The 21681-nt window shown below is 36.8% G+C and overlaps 1 protein-coding gene across 2 annotated transcripts in view; it reads right to left on the bottom strand.

Moving 5' to 3' along the window:
• HTT (huntingtin) overlaps window positions 1-21681 on the bottom strand; it is an 82016-nt gene that overhangs the window by 31853 nt on the left and 28482 nt on the right. For both annotated transcript variants that reach the window (XM_021288535.2, XM_065060399.1), the window contains 21 exons: window positions 21132-21195; window positions 20624-20724; window positions 19430-19576; window positions 18032-18152; window positions 17747-17823; window positions 15414-15565; window positions 14795-14997; window positions 13832-13958; window positions 13047-13174; window positions 11926-12036; window positions 11283-11360; window positions 10423-10646; window positions 9750-9828; window positions 9455-9616; window positions 8471-8526; window positions 7620-7768; window positions 6945-7081; window positions 4807-4923; window positions 3608-3730; window positions 2833-3071; window positions 1405-1547 (listed from right to left, as the gene is read on the bottom strand). In XM_021288535.2, coding sequence (XP_021144210.2) covers window positions 1405-1547; window positions 2833-3071; window positions 3608-3730; window positions 4807-4923; window positions 6945-7081; window positions 7620-7768; window positions 8471-8526; window positions 9455-9616; window positions 9750-9828; window positions 10423-10646; window positions 11283-11360; window positions 11926-12036; window positions 13047-13174; window positions 13832-13958; window positions 14795-14997; window positions 15414-15565; window positions 17747-17823; window positions 18032-18152; window positions 19430-19576; window positions 20624-20724; window positions 21132-21195 — 2738 coding nt within the window. The remainder of the gene's footprint in view (window positions 1-1404; window positions 1548-2832; window positions 3072-3607; window positions 3731-4806; window positions 4924-6944; window positions 7082-7619; window positions 7769-8470; window positions 8527-9454; window positions 9617-9749; window positions 9829-10422; window positions 10647-11282; window positions 11361-11925; window positions 12037-13046; window positions 13175-13831; window positions 13959-14794; window positions 14998-15413; window positions 15566-17746; window positions 17824-18031; window positions 18153-19429; window positions 19577-20623; window positions 20725-21131; window positions 21196-21681) is intronic.

The raw sequence follows: 21681 nt of genomic DNA, 5'->3' as shown, positions 1-21681 counted from the left end.
GAGTTCCTTGTCCCATATCTGTAATGAAGACTATGAAGAACTAGGGACTTGAGCCAAGACCTTTTAAATTGTAGCCAATTACTGTAATCCAAGGTTGGATTTCAGCTGCAGGGTGAAAATCAGAAGACAAGAAGGACGGTCACAGTAAAGAAACAATGAAAGAATAGGAAGATAGTGCCACTATTAGGATGATAAGACTAAGAAATCAAGCTACAGATTAAGGAATTACTGTAGTACCAGAACTGGATATCTAGCAGAGGACACCTGCCATGGTTTAAATCCAACCAGTGTCTAAGCACCACGCAGCCACTTGCTCACTCACCCCCCCGGCTGGATGAGGGGGAGACTCAGAAGAATAAAAGCAGGGAAACTTGTTGGTTGAGATAAAGCAAGTTTAATAAGTAAAGCAAAAGTTGCACACACAAGGAAAGCAAAACCAGGAATTCATTCACTACTTCCCACGGTCAGGCAGGCGTTCAGCCATCTCCAGGAAATGCAGGTTCCATCACACACAATAGTTACTCAGGAAGATGAACATCATAAACTCTGAATGTCTTCCCTGTTCCTCCTCCTTCTCCAGCTTCATATACTGAGCATGACATGGTATGGTGTGGAATATCCCTTTGGTCTGTTGGGGTCAACTGTCCTGTGTCCCCTCCCAAATTTTTGTGCACCCCCAGTCTACTCACTGATGGGGTGGTCTGAGGAGCCAAAAAGGCCTTGACTCTGTGTAAGTGCTGCTCAGCAGTACCTAAAACATCCCGAAACTACCAACACTTTTCCACACAAACCCAAACCATAGCACCGTACTAGCTAGCACTAATTAACCCTATCCAAGCCAAAACCAGCACGACACCTATTGCAGAATTCCCAAACCTGAAGACAGAAGCTCAAGAGCAGCTAGCTGGAACAGTACCACCTTTCCTAATTTTCTGGTTTTGGCTATTTGTTTGGAGTTCTTTTGTGGTTTTTTATTAATTATTACAAGGAGTGGGAACCTACCTTGTAGTGAGTATGAACCAGTGGTCTGCAACTCAGTATTTTAAGCATGGACATACCTACCAATCTCCGACTTCATGGGAAAAAAAAAATAAATAAAAGAGGAATACAGCCACAAATTTAGAATTATTTGCTTTTTTTAACTTGAAAACTTTAGACAGTTTAAAAGTAGACGTGAGAAGTTACTAGTTACATTTCGTTCCACACAGGCAGAAGAAACGTGAAAAATACGCCCCGTACGCATGAGCACAAAGTTTGGGATGTTCTTTATACTGAGTGGGACAGAATGTCTTCAGCACCTACATATTCCTTCTCAGTGGTTCAACACCTTCAGCAATTGTCTCAGAACTGAACCACCACCCTGGCACTGCACACTACAACACAAGGCATTATTTAAAGTATTACCTGATTTGAAGATATGTATTAAGCACATAAGCAGTGTGCCCAGCTCCTGGCAGTAGAAAGTATGTTGCTGCTCATTCATGTCCACTTTCAGTTGTTTGGTAACAATATCTTCCAGCAGAATGCCAACCAGTTGTAATAAGAACCTTAAAAACCATGTATACAATCAACAGAAACAACTATCAATGCAACATCTTTCAGAGTAAGATTAGGGTTGCCTACAAAACTCAGTAAATTAAAAAAATAAAACATTAAGTCTTTGTGCATTCATCCTGAACAGGATGCTAAATTAAATGCTACATAACAGGTTAACCTAAAACAAATACGCTGCTATAGGTACAGAGAGATGATCGCAAGCACTTCAATAATTACATATTAATGGGATCTGGGTTATCTGCTCATCAGCTGAAGTTGTGAGAGCATGCATAACACCAGCCCATCTCACACAGCAAACACTCAAAATGCTATCATGTCTTTATAGTGATTTGCAGCGAGCAAAAAACACAGCTCAGCTGAGAAGGGACAACTCAGCAATTCACAGTAATTCAGCTGTTTACAGCCTCATCTACACACATTCTATCACACACATTCCATATCAAACCTCCAGCTGCTGAGGTGGTGAGAAGGGAATCAAAAGAAACACCAAAAAAGCACATTTGGGGAAAGCCATCCTTGCTCCTGGCCATAACTGTTCCTCAAGTCACTATTTTTGGACACAGGGTCACACTAAGGGAGTCCAGAAGCCCCTTTTCCCTCTACCCATTACTCTCACAGTGAGCTGAATGATAACAAACAGCGTTTTATTTCTATCTGAAGTTCCATACTTGAGTAAAAAGTTCTGATTTTCCTCAACAAGTAGCTATTTCAAATGCTTCCAATCACAATAAAACATAGTATTTGTCATTAAGGCATTATGTCAACATAATACCATTGCCATCTCTCCACACTTTTGCCTGAAATATCTCACTCTCTTAGAACATCAGCATGGGAAAGTAATGAGACAAAGCCAGCTCTTGAAAAATAGGTAATAAAAAGTAGGACTGACTTAATAGATTTGAATCCATCTTTTGCCAAGATTCTAGTATAGAACCTGGGTTTCTGCTGAGGGGATGACTCATCTTTCAGTCCCCACAAAGGGAGGAAAGGGTTAATCAGCTAAGTTTTTTTGATCTGATTTTAATAAGTTCAGGATTTACCCATTTTAACAGCTCTGTTAGGTCCTTCACTTGGCTCAAGAAGAGGTATAAGAACAGTCCAAAGTCCCTACTACACACTGCTCATCTCTTCCCTCTACTTTCCATTTCATTATTGCTTCCTCCACAGGCTCCTCCCATATCAGCTTACGATCCAAACACAGTTCTTCACATCCACTTACTTGTGACTTCTCAGATATCTTAATCTTTCCCCTATGTAATTCAAAAAACAACACACCTAGAAAATGTCTCTTCAGGCAGATATTTAGCCTGTTTAGCCTCGGTGCGATCCTCTGGTGCAGATACGTTATTTTCTCCACGTCTCAGTCTGTTGATTGCATGACATGAAATCAAATACGGTGAGAAGGAAAGCTCTTGTATACGAGATAGAACAATGTCTTCTGTTGACTGTGAAATCAGAACTCTAAGAATAGCTAAAATTCCAGAAATCCATAGCTGGACAGTGCTCACCGATGCCTAATACAAACACAACAATGCAGAAGATTGAATACTTTTGTAGTTAAACAACACAGCATAGGAAAGCATCCAAAAAAATTAACATTTTCATTAACTGTTGTATGAAAACAGACCCTCTTGAGAATGGAGCAAGCAGGAAATAACTTCTATGTTCAGGTCTTCTACATTGCTATTCTTGTGGTAACTGTCAAGCTTATATTCACTGTTAAACAACCTTTCAACTATAAAAACTACTAATATTTGCATAAGAAAAATGTGATTTACCTATTAAATTGCATTCTAGAATTGATTATAACAGTATGTTTCTCTACAGTCCTGACCCTCAAAATATAAAATGAAGGTAAGTAATCCATAAACAGAGTGTACCTGTATAAAGTGTCCCCAGTTGGTAAATCATATTAGCTCTAACCAATTCTTTCCCAAAATCTGCTGCAGGTACTTTAACACCACATTGTAAATTAGAAAGAGAAACACGTGCTCTTTTGTTTTGCACAAAAGACATTCAGAGTCTCTATTCTCTGGAAACAACTGCTTACCATTGTTTTAGGAGTAACAAACATACTCCTTAAAAGCATGTCCACAGGGCGAAGGGATGAAGGAGCCAGAATTTCAAATAAAGTGTTCAATACTCCCAGAGCCTCATGAGAGTCTATATGCATCTGTAAGAGAAAAACACAAAACTCATTTGTAATTGTCCATTAAAGGTAACTGAAACTCAAACTTACCATTTCATGCTTTAAACATGTCTATATTACATGTGTGTAATAAAGGTGTCCTCTACAGTGCAAAATTCAGAGCAACCAAAAGCTATGAAAGGTAAATTAAAGCTTCATTGCAGGGTTTCCCACACAGGAGTTTTGAGAACATGAGCAACAACAACAAAAAAAACCAGATCATATGAAATTCAATATACATATCACATATATTTTATTAGGAGAAATATGCCCTATTCAGAGAATGAGACCAGAAGACTGACTTGTCATAAAAGTTAAATCTTTTCTCCTCCCTGCGCATCCTACCAGGTATATTTATAGAGAGAATGCTGGTTGTGAATAAATGTATGCAGTAACTAGGAGTAAAAAAATTCTAATCATCAGAAAAGTGAACAGCTACAATGGTATTACACTGCAGTAACAGAGGCAGGACACCTTACTTGATCAGTTTTTTATATCATTTATAAAAAAAATCAACCACAAAAAGCAAAAGACTGGACTTGAAATCTGGATGACTCTATATTGCTTAAATATTTTGCTAGTTGAGCACGTGTATGGGTTCATACAATAGAAGCAGCAATTTTGATTTGCCAGCATTTCAGCTTTGCTCAAAAACTGTTGTCTGATCTGCAATAACTGCCCACTCTCCTCATCCATAAGATCTCCCCATGGGAGTGGGGATCTGCCATCATGGAGTAAAGAACGTTAACAACACAATTCCACTCATTTGACCTTTTTATCCTTGAAGTGTTTCTGTAATTATGTATGTAAGAGAAGTAGAATGAGCTTCATCTGGAAACATCCTCGTGCACATAGTTTATGCATTCATTATGACCTTCATCACTTCAAATACTTCGTTTACCCTACAGTAACTGTTTTTCCAGACATGGCAACCACACTTTGCAGAAAACTTGTCTTCATATAAAAAACAAAAAAAATCACAATACCCAAAGCCATTATTGATACATATGTTATAACATGTATTTGAGATGTTTATAGATTAAAAAAATGTATATAACAACCTGTTGTTTTGCAAGCATCGGGAGAATGATGTCTGCTATTTGCCGGGACAATCTTTTCCATTTGTCTTCATTTTCTTTATGACACTGTTGCAATACTAAGATGAACATTTCTAGCACCTGAGGTAAAGTCCAAAAGAATGCAAGTAAACATCCATACTAACAGGAAGTGTTTAAGTAATACTGTAATTGCAATATTTACACTTTCATCCATCTACTAAAAAGCAAAAAGAAAAGAAAATCCATATGAGAAACGTGCAATATTTTTAAAACCCATTTTCAGTTTAAAAGCTTCTTCTTGGGTATGAACTTAAAAAAAAAAAATAAAAACAATTTCAATTTACTTTTATAAACCAGAAAAAAATGTTTTCTTGGTCTTTTTGAAATGGCATTTTTTAGAAGACTATTCAAACAACTGGAAAAGGGATAGTAAATCTAAATGCCTCATTGCATACTCAACAAAAAGGGGAGGAAGGAAGAGAGCAATTTCCCACATGTATACTTTTCCTTTGCTCGAGCTCAAATAAAGCTTAAATTTGGAGACAGAACAGACTTTTTTTTTGAGCTCATTCACCTGAGATGTGTCACTTTCACATAAAAGTCTATAGCAGAGCATAGAGTGGAGCACATCAACAGCAAGGGTCACCTCTAGTAGCTGAATGCGTTATGGGTTCGAGGGCTATAGAGATGCCACTTCCAAGGACAAATGGGCCAAAGACACAGCAAGCAGGAATTTTAATATCTGGACTGGGAAGTGGGACTGAGGGATCTGGTTTGGAAAACCAGTTAGATGGAGAACTTGTAAAAGAAATTCAAGTAGTTCAAGAGAGAAAGAGAAAGAAAAAAAGAAAAGAAAAAGAGAGATCACCAGATCACTTTCCTTCCAAAAAGCTTTGTCATGAGGGAGCAAATAGAGGTCTGTCCGAATGACTGAACCCTGGAGCTCCACGGCTGGCAGCTACAGCAGTAACAGAAACAAGCTAAAGGTGTAGCTCTGTGAGCCTCTCAAATTATAGGGACACCAGTGCAGAACAGCCCAGAACAACAGACCTGCCCAGGGGTTGGTTTATATGGACTGGACCAGCAGAACAGCACCGAATAAAACCTACAGATGGGACAGTGTGGGAAGAGCAGTGCATGGGTGGTCTTTAACAGGTTAAGAATGTCAGAAGGGGATCTGCTCAATTGCAGTACCTTATGTAACAACGTTATTCACTATTTCACATCATGTGTCTACAGAGTGTCACTTCATATAGTTATATTAGTCATTTTAGGATTATAAAACTACAAATTCAAAAGAAAATATGGATACACAAAATTACCCCAATCTGAACACACAGTTCTAACAAATTATTTTGACAAGATGTACTTACTGCCTTTTTTCCAAGTATTCTCAGAAAATACATTGCTTACATTAGCATACACTACAACTGCATTTTCATATGATGAAAGGAAAGGCACATTAAGTTTGTTAAGCACCTGGATAAGCAATAAGACCCCATGTTAATTACGTTACTTCTCTTAAAATTACTTTTATGTTTTTCTACAGTTCACTTTGTTTAAAAGAAACTCATTCTTGTACTCCCTACAAGGCAGAAATATGTTTTCCAGACCCATGAGGTCTGAGGCGAAGTAAGTGCTAATGACTGTCTAACTACCAGTTTCATTACCCTGTTCAAACAATTAATGTTTCAAAATGTTATTGAATATATTGCTATTTTACAGCAATACCTAAATCATCTCTATGCAGGATGTTTCTTTTAATCCTGTGCTCTCTTCCACTTCTAGTCCTGTTCTTTTAAGTTTCTTGAACACTTACTACAACTCTTCTACTAACCTGCTGTTTATTCTACCTGCAACACAGCCAAGATCATGATCCTAACTGGAGCTTTTCAGTGCTTTGTTACCTAGGTTGGACTATAAAGTCCCACAGACAAGTTATTTGACTTGAAATACTGATTTGTAGTGCAGAAGTTTTCCCCTATCCCCAAAATAGTTTGCATACACTTTCTATAAGGAAAGATCACACAGAGAGTCCAGCTGTTCAAGTTTTGCTTAGAAAATCAGTAATGTTGCCTGAAGCATTTTTAGGAAAGTCTTTTATAGACTGTAACCAGGACCACTTTGTCCTCCGCTCTTACCTGATGGTACTGAATAAGTCTCAGTAGCATTGACACTACCACTTCCTTTTGTGTTTCCAACTCTTTTCCAGCATCGGCTTTATTTGTTCCTCTTAGCACAAAGAGATCATGAACGATGGGTTGCAGAGCTGGTATTGCTGAAATCAGATTTGTTTGGTTAAGTATGTGATAAATCACTCTAGAGCAGCGTCTTTTCTAACAGCTTAGCTACTAGAAGTACACTCTGTTTTAGTTCATTAGAGGTTTTACCAATCCCTAAAAATAAAAAAATCCAAACAAAAAAAAAAAACACACCAAAATTTAACATGCATAATGATGTCCATCATTTACTTCTAGTAGAAAATTTATATTATAGACACATTTGCCTATTCTCAGAGAGCTAAAACAGATATATTTCTAAAGTATTTCTCAGCAGAATCACTGGGAAATATGAGAGAGATGCTATGACTTAAAGGCTGAAAGTAGAGGATGATGCAAAAGATGGGGCAGCACTGTTGGTAGGGTACAACAAACTTCCCAAAGGAACTGAGACTTATTTCATGTATTAAAAATGTAAAAGCTTGCGTCTTCTGGAACAATCAGTATGATTACAATTTTCTATAGCTTAGTACTCAATACTGTTTTTATTGCTCAACTATTTTAATATTAGTCTTGGTGCCTTTTATTTTTAATTACCATGTGTAACAGCTTTCCTCCCACTGGCCATGATACCATCGCAGAGCTGAATTATTTTAGGAATTCCGATTATCTGTTTGGAATGATACCGCTCATAAGACAGCAACACCAGGAAAAAAAAGATATTAGGAATAATTGCTTCAGACTCCCTGAAAACCAGAAAAGCAGAAGTGTCAAGTTTGAATTGCACAACTCTGTCCAGTAAAAATCAATCTTTTTACAGTAAGATTTCTTTAAGAACATATTGTTCTGCTTTCATACAGTTTTTTTTCCCCAAGGGATTTCTTTCAAGCTTTCTTAATTAGACAGTTGGTATGATTATAACATAGTATCTAATGCACATGACATACATTGGACTATTTCTGTAGGAGACCAACAGAGCAAAAAACTCACTTAGCTTTCCATATAAACCCAAGTGTGAGAAAAAAACAGAAATAGCTGACAACAAAAATTCCACTGCACTGCTTATGATCAGAATACAAATTGATTCACACTGAATCCACAATGGGAAGAAATAGCTCTCACTTCAGCAACTGATCCCTAGTAATGGAGCACTGATTGGTGAAATCACAGCTTTGGGGAGCCCCCCAAAGGAATGGTTTTACAATACCAAGTGGAGAAACAGCACAGCATAGCTTAAGATGTTTTTTCCATGCTGCTTCCCTACTTCTTCAGCCATACAGAACACCTAAATAATCTGAAAGGGCTACCAAAGAAGAAAGAACGTTGCCCAGAATATAACTCTCCGTTTCTCATAAGGCAGAAATAACCAGCAAAACTAATCGCAACATGCTGCAGAATGCAACGGCTGTAAACACACATTGTTCAAAGGATCTTTGCTAATTTCATACCTGAACTGTCCTACTTCAATGTATTCAAACTGCTTTAGCACAAATCCAATAAACACCTAAAAAGAGAATAAAGTGTACAACAGATAGAGAGACATTAATTCCCATTTGAAATCATTTTGACAGAATTATAAAAGTGCGTGTCTTGGAAGGAGAAAAAGAGAAGACAGGTACTCAAAATCATTTGTACTTATAGTTCATTCTAATGTGTTATGATGTGTTCCCTTCACAGTTACAGAAGATCCTGAGAATCTTGTTAATGTTTGAGCTTATTATAGTTTGCGTGAACTTATGCCACATTATACCTACAGTCTACATATAACTTTCTCACTCACGTAACACATGCTATTTAAGGCATCACAGTCAAGAAGTTAAGAATCAACGAAAAAACTAGCTCTAAACCAAGATAAAATCCCAAGTATCCATGCATTGAAAAAGTTTGTGTATGAACTTACAAGGAAGTTCATACAAGGAACTCATACTAGTTAATAAATCCAAAAATACTGTAGTAAATAAACCACTTCAATTTAATGTTACAAATTTATTGCTTATATGGACAACCACACAGACTACTGTATTTGCCAGTAGCTTCCCCCATCATTAAAACCAAATAATGCTTGTCAACCATGATGGTCACTATCATACTGAAGTCCATACTCTCAATATAGAAACAGGCTATTGCTACTTTTAAATGAAGTTTTACTGGAGAACACTTATCGTACTGTCCACATCATCTTATTCCTGAAGTCAATCTGACAAACAGTTCTTAGGTAGTAGTTGCAGAGCTTAGAAAGTAATCTATATACAATAGAAAAACAGAAATGTGAAGCTCTTCGTGGTTGGGGAAAGGATTGAGTCTCACCTTTCTCAAGTCTTTGTTTTCACCTATAGTACAATGAATTAGCTGCTGCAAGTATTTTTGCCGCACATATTAGCACGCTGATTAGATCCCTGTATTAAAATCTGCAAAAATGGTGAGGTACTAACCTGATCCGAATCCAGAAGACAGTAGTTAACCCGTAACTGAACCAGTTGAGCAAGCAAGTCTAGTACTTGTCTCTGCAGCTGTACCGATGTTGTTGTAGTATATTGTTTCAATGCTTTTATGACAAGGGGTTCAAATAAACGAATGTGATTGTGAATAGCATTCTGTAACAGAGAGATTTTAAAGTAATCTAATATCTGAACAGGTCTCTAACTCAAAACCAAATATGTTTTTAAAGAAGGAAAACTGTTTTGAATCTAAGGTATGGCTCTTTCAGGAGCATGTAGATACAAGTACCTTATCAGCACGATGTTTTGCCGCACTGGTCATGCTGGTTTTCAGCTGTGTAGAAACCTTTTGCAGCACATCAAACCATCTGTCATAAAAAAAGCAAAGAAACCCCATACACTTTAAAAAAATTGTAGAGACAAACACACTCTCCTTGCATATTGTTTTACCAATGCCAACTTTTTGTTATCTACTTGACTGCTTCAAGAATCTTAGTAAAACAAAAGAGCAGAGAAAACCTACAGTACACTTTGATCAAATTACGCGGTTCTGTGGACAAACATCTAGCAGAGAAAGAATTCCTGGTGTATTTGCTTAGTCGTTCTTCTGCCTTTCCTTTAAGGACTACTGACTATTTGCTATAATTAGCAAATTAATGCAATTGTATATCAATACATGCTTGAACACAAGCAATTAATACAATTATGCTTTCTAAAAAAAATGTGATATCCATTTTAATGATTTAGCTTTGATTTGGTAAACGTATTAGTCATAATCAATAGTGTTGAATTCAGGATCTCACTACCAAGACAAATTACTCTGCTTAAGTCTACAATAAATAAATAATACACAATACTGTAATTTCAAGTTACTTAGCTCCCCTATGATATTTGCATTTATGAAAAACAATAAAAAGAGATTCTAATTCACGTTAACATTATGCTATAAGGAAGAAAGTTACCCTGAAGCATCATGTTCCTGCTCAGCCTGAACCATGTTCCTTAGACTCGCATCAGCAAGGGCCTGTGTAAAATGTGTGTAGGGTGCCATGAAGCAATAATGATAGAGACCAGGTCTCAAGCTGGAAGAACCTAAGCGCTGAGCTTTGCCTTGAGCTTTGCTGGGGTTTGAAGACAAGCCATCGTACTGAGAAGCCAGATTTGTCCCAAACAATGTTTTCAATAACTAGAAAATACGAAGGGAAAAAAAAAGTTAACATTTCAGGAAAAAAAAAAACCTTTATTCCTCATCCTCCAAAAGGACCTAAGAGGAAAGACGCAAACTGTGGATCAGAGAGTCAAACACAAGATGATAGAAGAAAGTTGGAAAAAATAAATAATCCACACCTTGCACAAAAAGATTAGATTGTTTTTACAGCTGAAGCTACTTCCATGTGACAACTCAAAATAGCCTACTAAAGCTTGCCTCCCACCAAAATTAAGCTTTGAAACCCAAACGTTTAACTGGAAGCCTGCAAGAAATCCATCAGTAAGACGGTTCTTTGCGTTTCAGGTTTTTGACAGAGTTAACAGGGTATAGAACACATCTGGGAAGGCAGGAAACAAACTTTTTTTTCTGAGCATTAGCTAAAAAGGTTCTTTGTACCGGAAGCAGTTCAAGAAGAACCTATATTATTCAGATGGTATCGTGCTTCAGAACAAGGCAGGACAACTAAAGAAAACATGCTCTGCTTGCTCCACCTGGGCTACAGTTTCCCCACATCACTTCACTTAAAAGAACAGCCAGTCTCAGTACCCAATTGATAACCAGAAGACATCAGGATTAACCTCCCAATAACACACACAAAAATTACCTCCTTACCTGCTGTACACAAACTGTTGCCATTGTTGGTTCTCTATTGAAACATGATTTTAAGTATCCCAAAATTTCTTCTACACACTAGAAAAGCAGAAAAAAAAAAGTGCACCTAATTGCATTTTTCTTCATTATATAAAGCATTACCTTGAAAACTGGACAATAGCATATGGCTTTTTTTTTTTTTTTTTACTAAGTAAAACTACAAATTTAAGGGAAATAGTAGAAGGATGTAAAGGAACAAAAATCTGAGATCTGCCTCCTAGTCTTAAAATATGACAATGCCTATCACCAACAGTTGAGGAGAGAAAATATCAAGACATAGAAGAGGAAGGAGAGCAGATTTGTATCTTTAACATGAGTATATTTAAACATATTAATATAGTAAGAATGACTGAAGGCAAACCATAATGCTGGAAAGAAAAATACCCATATAAAGTTTAAACACTAAAAAAATACTCCAGTTTTCAACAGCAACAATTTAACCCAGCAAGTCTGCCTTAGCACTGGCACTTCACCCAACATTGTGGCAGCACAACGCTTCTAGGACTACAGTTTTAACAGAACTAATTCTAAAAACAATGATACGTCCTTTTTCCCAGTAAACACTTAACTAAAAAAGAAAAAACAATACACACAAATTTTATACCTTTCCGATGTCTTGAAGAGTGGCAAGTTCCAAGATTTGAGACAAAACATCCAAGGCAGATCGTAAGAAACATCCAAACTTTTCATTACTGTTCTGGAGATCCAAAGTGACCTAGTCCCGAAAAGTAAAGACACATTTGTTTGTTTGTTTTTTGTTTGTTTGTTTGTTTTAAGAATTACTCCACAAGGAGATAAAAACTACAGAAAGAAGTGGCTGTTGACACAAAATGATCTTTTGCCTAAAACTTCAGCATAGTTCAATAACTCCACTGACAGTTTAGAATCACAGAATGTCAGGGATTGGAAGGGACCTCAAAAGATCATTTAGTCCAATCCCCCTGCTGGAGCAGGAACACCCAGATGAGGTCACACAGGAAGGTGTCCAGGTTGGTTTGAATGTCTGCAGAGAAGGAGACTCCACAACCCCCCTGGGCAGCCTGTTCCAGTGTCTGTCACCCTCACTGAGAAGAAGTTTCTTCTGAAGTTTAAGTGGAACCTCTTGTGTTCCAGTGTGAACCTACTACCCCTTGTCCTACCATTGACTGTCACTGAGAAGAGCCTGGCTCCATCCTCATGACACTCTCTCTTAGGCTTCCTTATGAATTGCTGGAAAGCTCGGACTTCATTTTGACTAACTTGAGTAAGTTAAAGCATCCAGAGAGGAGTAATGGAGAAGGGATAATCTATTTCTCAGAATCACAGTAGGTGTAATAAGAATACACCCCTTGAAGTGTACAAATCTGATCACCAAGTGCTATGGGAAAGCATCTTCTATTACCTGAACTAATGTGGAAAAAGTTTACCCGTCCTGGAATAAACTGCAGAGAGAACAGACACTGGGATGCATTTGGCATTGCCAAGCCAGTGAAAGGTCATTTGGTACCAGCATTAGTGACAGCAGAGAAACAAGCAATAGGGTGACAATGCCTATCAGAGGGCTTTGTTTGGGTGTTTATTGGTAGTGGTTATGTTGTTCTGGGTTATTTTGGGGTTTTTTTTGTGGATAAACTATTTACACAGGGAAAAAAAGTGAGTCTTTATACAAGCAGAGCCATGTTAAAAAGAAACACAAAGTGATTACCCAACCGCATTCTAATTCAATCAAATGATATCATGCAGTACCTTATAATTAGCATGGGTTGCTTTCAAGACATCGTATAACTTCAGATATAATGGAAGATGATAAAAGCTTCCTAGTGAAGATGATTTGCTTGTTGGAACAGGCCCAGTAGCATCAGTTTGCCTAGTAGCTTAAAAATATATCACAGATTAGCACAACATACTGTTTCTAGGGTGCTCAGGATATGTAACTCAGCGTAATTTTCCCAGTCCGACAGTAACATTTTTTCAATCTGCATGCATATTTTAAACTGCAAAATTACATGCTGTACAACTAGAAAACAAACTAGCATTCCAGAAAACTAGCCCTCTAAAAGAAATTAATCCAGAGGGTTTATTATTGAAGTAGAAGTACAACTTACAAACCACAATTAACACCTATTTCCGTCATTCATTACTAAGAAAAGCAAGTTTTCAAGATTCAGAATCATGTTTCTAAGAACAATGTAAGCTACTCCTGCCAAAAGTTGCAAAGCAACTTTCAAACTTCTTTTAAGTAAAATACATGCAAAAACCACTTCTTAATTTTAGTCAACATCTGGGTAGATTAAGAAAAAAGTGAGGAAAAGGATTCAGAAATACCTTGCTTCATTTCAAAAACCCAAAAGAGTAAATAAGCCCCCACCCACAGCTGCCCTTCCTGCAATGCAGTGCTGAAAATAACTTCTGCCAGCCTTTTCAACTAAATATTGAGAAAACCATTTACTCAGTTTTACTTCTCTCTATGCTGTAACTATATTTCGGTGGGGATGGTAGGTGGGAGGGTTAACAGGACTAAACGTGCCTACCTGGACTCGTTTCACCCGCCTTTTTAGGGCTCATTGGCACAGACGCCTGTTCGACAGACTCCCTCTCTTTCCCCTTCCTCCGGATAGGACTAAGAGAAGGTGGGTTCGTGAGAGAAGGTAACGCTGCCTAGAATTAAAAGAAGCTTTATTAATTTTGTGCGCACAACTAGCTTTTCTTATTCTACACAAACACAAGCATATTCATCTTTTGTTTAAACTCCCCTCTATTTGACTGCCAGTCAAATTCAAACGTCTCAACTCTCGGGTTCAGGACATGTATTTCCTGAGGAAAAACGAAGAAGTTTAATATATTCCCTTCTTTCCTTCTCAATTTCAGCACAAGCCAATGAGATGGAATCAGAGCTCAATGACTAAAGTTTCTTTTGTTTCCAAAAAATTTTAACATTTTTAAAATACGAAGAAGCCATTAATCCTAGTAACATTGCCTTACAGTCACTAAATCAGTTTCAAAATGTAGATGCCCCAAAAAACCCACCAAAACAAAACCCAAATCCAATAGTATCTCATATGAGCTGTTTCAGAAGTCAAAATATTTTGAAGGATATTCAAAAGATAGTGGATTTAAGCCTCGAAAGGCACTCAGTACATTACAGTCAGCCAAGTAACAAGTCAACAGATGTCTGCCAGAGTATGCAATCCAATGTTCCATTTACTATATAAGCTCCTCACTGAATTAATGTTTCAAGTGAAGTCACCAGGAATAAAAAGTTCAAAATTTGAGGTTATATTACAAACACTGCAGAACTAAACAAAAACCTGTTCCGTGGAAGAATCATATGCAAGCTCTTTTCATGTTACTTGCTTTCCTAAACATAGTCGAGTCATATTGTCAAGGTATTAGATAGTTACCTGCACCAACTCCAAATTGCAAAGCTTTGAAGAGGTCTGTATCACAACAGTATTTAAGTCACACAATTGAATTTATTTATTTTTAATACATACCTTTACTGCTGGGCCAGGAGCAACATCATCCATTACATGTGCACAAATGTTAATGACCTTCAGCAGATGAGAAAACAACTGCTCCACCAAAGTGACAAGAGTCCTATCTGCTAGAGCTGGCCAGGGTTCCTCCTGCTTTGCAGCACCCTGGTTGGAATCTTCTTCGGCACTCCAGGGGTTCTTTAAGCACCTGGGAGCACTTGCTGAAACAGGAATTACATTATTTAAAGAAAAAGATAAAAACTTGGAATTATGTATTAGAAAAATTTAGACGCATATCATCTCTATATGAACAGAAAATCAAATAGGGAAGAGAGAGCCTATATTTTCAAAACCAACAGTAGGTGCATAGTTTTAAACAACAACAAAAACTGTTAATTCTTTGCACCCAGATTGCACGAAACAGACTGCACATTCCCTTTGCTAACTAGATGAAATTTGCAACTTGGAGGCAGTATCTTCTCAAACCTGCTGGGAGCAAGAAGTTCCTTTTTTACTTTTTCTGCTCAATCTTACAAGGATTTTCTTGTGTACAATCAGAATAGGATGAGATACAGGCCTTCTGACGCTAATGGCAAATAATAACAGGACAATCCTACTTTTCTTTGCCTCGCCTTACCTGCAAGCAAGTTTCCAGTCAAAATCAAAGCATCCTGATGTGCAGAGAGGTCCAGTGGGAACCATGTTGATGAAAGCAGAGACAGGACCATGCCGGCCATGCCGATGGTGCAGCCCTTCTGAGCGTCATCTGAAGGACTTGGCTGGGAAACACTGGAAGTTTAATTTTGGAATATAATCACTGTTTTTTTTTCCCTCATTTGGTAAGTTCAAAGTCTTAAGAAAATTAACAGTTAAGTAGACTGTTAATCTAAGAAAAAAAAATTAATCAGTACTAGAGAAATACTTATTTAACACTCAAGTATGACTTCAAACATTTCCAGCAGACACCTGACAATACTTAGTATTCTTGAAGATTATTTTTAAAACCAGCAAATATCAAAGCTGCTAGTGACATCTACTGATAAACTGAGGAATTCTGTATTTAATTGCTAACCAGTATTGTGCTGAATAGTTAAAAGTCTCATGCAAGGTAGGAATGGGAGATGTAAGCTTAGTGTTCCAATGCAACAAGATGTTGTTTTAAAGTGATAAGAATTAAATTAAACAACTGTAATACATCAAATAATTTAAATTTATGGGTGGACTATCCAAGACTGTAATTTGCTGCTGCATTCCATATTTTCCTTTACTATAATTTTTAAACCAGATTTTCCCACAACTCAAGTTTTAAAAAGAACAGGCAGGTATCACCAAAAGATGTTTGTCAGAATACTATGTGAATCACAGACATAATTTCAAAGCTGTAAGAGCTTCACAATACTAACAACTTTCTTTTGGGAAAAGGCTTTATGCAACCTCTAAATAAAGGGATTCTTTCAGGATATATTTTTAAGTTAAAAGGTCTTCTAACAGGGTCAGTCTGGTCTAATACAACTAGAGGAACTTCAGCAAGTAAAATTTACACTAAATATAGCTATTTTTGACAAAGCTACATGGGTAATTACAGTGCCTTCCTTTTTTATTTTTTTTTTAAGATTTTTCATATGCAAGTGTTGTTTACTTTACATACAGTTAGAAACCCATTAATTAATCCATGTTGAGTTGTACCAACTTGGAATGCAGAAGTTCCAAGAGCTTTTTCATCATAAGAACAACAATACTTAAGACAGGAAAGAATTCTGGCAAAATTCTCACGTTAATACCCATATTATAATGTTCTTATCACCCAGAACGATAAATGTTTGTATCGTTCCACAAAAATAAAATTACAATCCAAATTATTAGGAACATGGGCTGAAAATCTGAAACCAAGGAATTAGAGGAAAGGGCAAAGGCTACATCATCGCATCACTGATGAATATTAGATGCATCTTAAAAATATAATTTCTTAGGCTGGGTAGAGCAGAAGACACATTGTTGCAATTCTGCATTGATTTTATTTTCCAGCTAAGTACTGCTCACCTCCTAACCTTCTTCATTGGTTAAAACTGGACCTACAGCTCAAAAGATGTCTTTTAGAATAGATATGCAGAGCACACCATGCTTATGGCTGGGAAGGGAAGAAAAGGCACGTCGACAAGAAAAGCAGCTGAGAAAGGAGCATTTTTTATTGTTGGTTTTTGGGGTTTGTTTTGTTTTTAAAATTAGATAAATTTTTGCAATAGAGTTTCAGGATACCAGAGGAGTAAAATAAGAGTAGAGACATGACAGCAATGAAGAAAATCAACGCAAATGATTTTAAATCTATTTAAAAACCAAACAGCTCTACACATGCACATCTTCAGTAGCTAGTTTTAAAACTCATGTGGCACAACACATGGATAATCAGAGGGAAAATGAAATCTTTGGAGCTACCAACTGCACGGTTACAGCACACAGTAAGTACCTTGGGGCTACATCTTGCTTGCTGTTCCTATTCAGCATGCCAAACGAGAACAATTTAAATGCATCTCATACTTTCATAGTTAAAAAAGCAATTATGAACCAGCTTCTTTTACCCACTGGTTTCCAACATAAACATGAGAACAATGTGAACATGATGATGTTCTGATTTTAAAGAGATACTACAATACACAAGATAAACATTTTTCCAAAAACATGGAAAGTTTTATCCTGTTACTTATTTTGATCGATGCTGACCACATGCATCTTTGTATTACAGCAGTTGCAGCCAACCCCGTGATATACACTGTGCTTCCAGAGATGACAAAGTGCTGACACTTAACATCATGACAACCTAACGTCATACTCTTCTGCATAAAGTTCTTCAATAACTGCTGAGATAAGCTTAACAGCATATATCTAAACTCGGACTTCTGACACCTAAATAAGCAAACTTCTCTTTCTCAAACACTATTTTTACAAGCTCAAATAACAGACGAGGGAACTTACCCGCAGTGCCACCCCACACTCCAGGTGCAGACTGGAAATGTTGTGGAAAGAAGACACAAAGCTTCACAGCAGCCAAACTGAAAAGTTAAGGCCAAGCACTGAATCAGTTTCATCACTAGAAGACTTTGCAACAAAGTCTCACAAGAGTGAGAATTAAATATATTATTACTGCCCTTGCCACAGTATCAAAGCTGTGGATACAAATATATCCACCCAGGAAAAACTTAGAGAAAGCAATCAAAAAAGATAAAAGAAAAAGCCACTATAGCAACTAAGAAAACTCACTGTAAGTGCTCTTGTAGTGGATACTGTCAATGCATGGGAAACTGCTGCAACAACCCTTGAGAGATTGTTTTCCATAGTGACATCTGTTGGACTTTGCAGCATATTGTAACCTCTATATGTTCTGAAATAAAAATATTGATGCCACTAAATCATGTACTTAAAATAAGAAACACCTCAATCAAAAATGATTATGGCTTAAATGTCTGTTACATATTTTATAGACCACTTATAAACTACAGAAATTGGAGAACACTCTAAATACCACTTTATTTTGCTTCTGTACTAGCAAAAGCACTTCAGTTCATAAATCAAATCTCTTTGGTAGCAAACAGAAACAGTAGATCAACTCTCAATACCTAGCTAGGTGCTCTAGAAATCACTACCAATTTAGCACTAGTCTTTGCTTTTGCTCAAATTCATCTAACACTTTTGCATGTTCACAAACTTTGGATTATTACCATAAAAATATTATTGCTATAGAAAAATAACTGGTTTGCATTTGAAATAGCACAGTGCTCAAGAAGTTATATCGTTTCCATACTACAGTACATAAATCTTGAGTGAAACAATCAAGATCATGTATGGAAAAGGTACATGAATAAAAACTGGTATGACAAATTGATAGAAGCAAAGAGCACATGTAAATATATACAACTCATACAGCCCGTAAGACAAGATATCTAAACAGAAGAGTTAAGGAAAGAACAGTTGACAGTAAAAACACAGCAACAATATCACACTATCAAAATTAGAAGCCAGTATAGATGTCCACAACCACAGTCACTAAACAGGGAGTGAAGAGTTATGAATCCTAATCAATACACGCAAAGAACAATAACAGATACAAATGATTTCAGACTAGACATGAGGATGAAATGTTTTACACTGAGGGTGGTGAAACCCTGGCCCAGGTTGCCCAGAGAGGTGGTGGATGAACCATCCCTGGAGACATCCCAGGCCAGGCTGGACGGGGCTCTGAGCAACCTGATCTGGGTGAAGATGTCCCTGCTCATGGCAGGGGTGGCACTGGATGAGCTTTGAAGGTCCCTTCCCACCCAAACTATTTTATGATTCTATGATTAGCTTGCAAAGCTGCGCTTACTTGTGCAATGTAATGGACAAATACAGTGACCTCAGGACAAAGAGAAGATAAAGTTTATCACAGAGCAATGACTCCCTGCAATCAATGTGCGAGCACATCACCAGTAACTCACACACCAGACTATCCTTTAAACATGAGTCTTTTTGTGGAGCCTAAAACTACCACAGATACACCTGCAGACTGGAAAAAGAACTCAGAAGCACTTGGATTTGCAAGATTTAAAAATTATTCTAGGCACTACCATCTGAAATTTGGGTCCACATTTCTTTGAAAGCAATACAAGTCACATAACATACCTGGTGATAGTGCTCACTGCAAAGTGGGACGGAGGCTGTGTTTCATGCATTAGCAGTTTCAGGTAGACACTGCTTTGGTCTCTTGCTACTGCCACAACGGGATCAGCTTGTCCTTGATCACAGTTATAAAATAGCTTTGGAATGAGCCTAAATAATAATAATCGAAAAGGAAATTATGTAATATACAATTTAATGTACATTTAAAATACATTTAATATGCAGTTCAGAAAGCTGCATACACTAATAACATATCAAATTGTAAATAAAAACTCTTATTAAAACTCACGTTGTTAAACAGAATTCAACTTTATACAACTACTCTTCCTTACAATAATAATAATTGAGGAGCTCAAATCAGGGCTAAGAAACTGCTCTAGACACGCGGTAGTTAAAAATATTTTATTGAGATACTTACCTATATACACTACAACAACCACTTCACTAGAGTACTTGTCTCTGAGTATTCCCCCATCTCCCCAGATACTTTCCCCAGGGATATCTGTGTCAACTGAAAACTAATTTCTACCTGAAAAGGACAATTTTTCACCATCTGATTTCAAAACAGCAAAACTTAAACATACAATAAGATCCAGCCTTCTGGAACAATGTTTTCAACTACAGTACACATTTCTTATAAGTTCTCTGCCAGTACTTCCAACTCATGTCCGTACTGGATGTTTAAAGGGTGACCTGCAAGCTTCTAGCAGCTTGGGCACTCGAAGTCTTTCCAACCTTGCCACACGTTCTGTCACTGAGTAAAGATACAGAAAAACTTCATCTTGTTACTACTCAGTTACAAAATAACTCCATTTCAAAACGAAGTCTCTGAATAAAAGCGACAAATACTAAACACGATGCAATATTAATGGTTTCTCTGCTGAGCTGTTTCTGCAATACAAATGCTTTTAAGTGGTAGAATTTTTAAGGATTCATTGTCCTTTGGTATTAGAAATGGACAGCAATTAATAGTCTGAAAAAAGAAGGAAAGAGACTCCTCTGAAAATTAAATATTCAAGGAATTCAGTATTATGTGCTCCCAACTTCTTTAAACATAAAACTTAAGTCCTTGAATTCTAATAAAGAATCTACCAACAAATTCTTTGTGTTTGGTGCATTTATCCGGGCAGCAATTGTAACTGCAATAGGTTTCTAAACTCCTTTTTAGAAATAAGAAAATAAAATCCCCACATATACCTCATTAATGAAGCTGCAGCTACGTGTCTCACTCTTGGATCTTCATCTCCAAGCAGACATATTACAACATTATCAAGAACTCTCTCCTGAAGTTTTAATAGCTAGAAAATAAGGCAGCACAGTAAAGTTAATTGAATATTTTCATAATTTAACCAGATTGTTAAAAGATAGTTAACAAGTGAGATTTCGTCTGATACAAGTCTGTAAGACAATCTTTACCTTAAGATTGCCAAATACACTATTGAAATACATAAATGCCAAAAATTTCTTGAAGTTTAAAAAAAAAAACCCACAATAAAAACCACACATATCCCAGATAATATGAAGATATTTGAATCTCAGCAGTAAAGTATCTTTCCAATATTAACAAGTCTCAGAACATGCGCCTACTTCTACAAAACATACTTAAAACCGCTATCAGTGTTGATAGATTTTAAGCACAAAGTGCTGAAACTGCACTGGTACCTTAATCCAGAACCACAATATACTGAATGAATAATTTACTTACACCAGTATAATGATGAACACCTCTGTGCAAGCTCTGAGTTTTTCCTTCCAAGAAGCTGACGAGCCTATGGCAAAACAGAATGGAGAGTACATCAGTTAACATGAAATTTTATTTCAGCCTTAGTGCTCTGAAGGTTCTTTTTGTTTGTTTGTTGGTTTTGTTTGTTTGGTTGGTTTTCTAATATTTTTAAAAACACCACTGCAGGGAAAATGCAAGTAGTAAACACACTTTTTGCTACCTTTAGAAAAGATAAGCTTTCTGCTAAACTACTATCTGACTAGTGTAACAGAATAATTCATTTTCTTTAGTTAAAAAAAATTATTTACACATTGTGACTGTAATCATATTTTTTCCCATTAACAGAAAAATCAGCCTGTTTTGAAAAGATAGTAACACATTTCAGATATCATTCTTCAGAAAGAATCTGATTTTGTATGACTACAGATAACTTAAAGAATTTTCATTAAAATATCTTTAGTCTTTCAGCTTGGAAGAACCTGCAGAGAAGGAGGGAATGCAAGAAAATGAAGCCATGTTCATTTCAGTGTAA

Source organism: Columba livia, chromosome 4, assembly GCF_036013475.1.
Source record: "Columba livia isolate bColLiv1 breed racing homer chromosome 4, bColLiv1.pat.W.v2, whole genome shotgun sequence".
Taxonomy (NCBI): domain Eukaryota; kingdom Metazoa; phylum Chordata; class Aves; order Columbiformes; family Columbidae; genus Columba; species Columba livia.
Note: the sequence above shows the minus strand (reverse complement) of the source record. Positions and strands in the feature narration are given on the sequence as shown.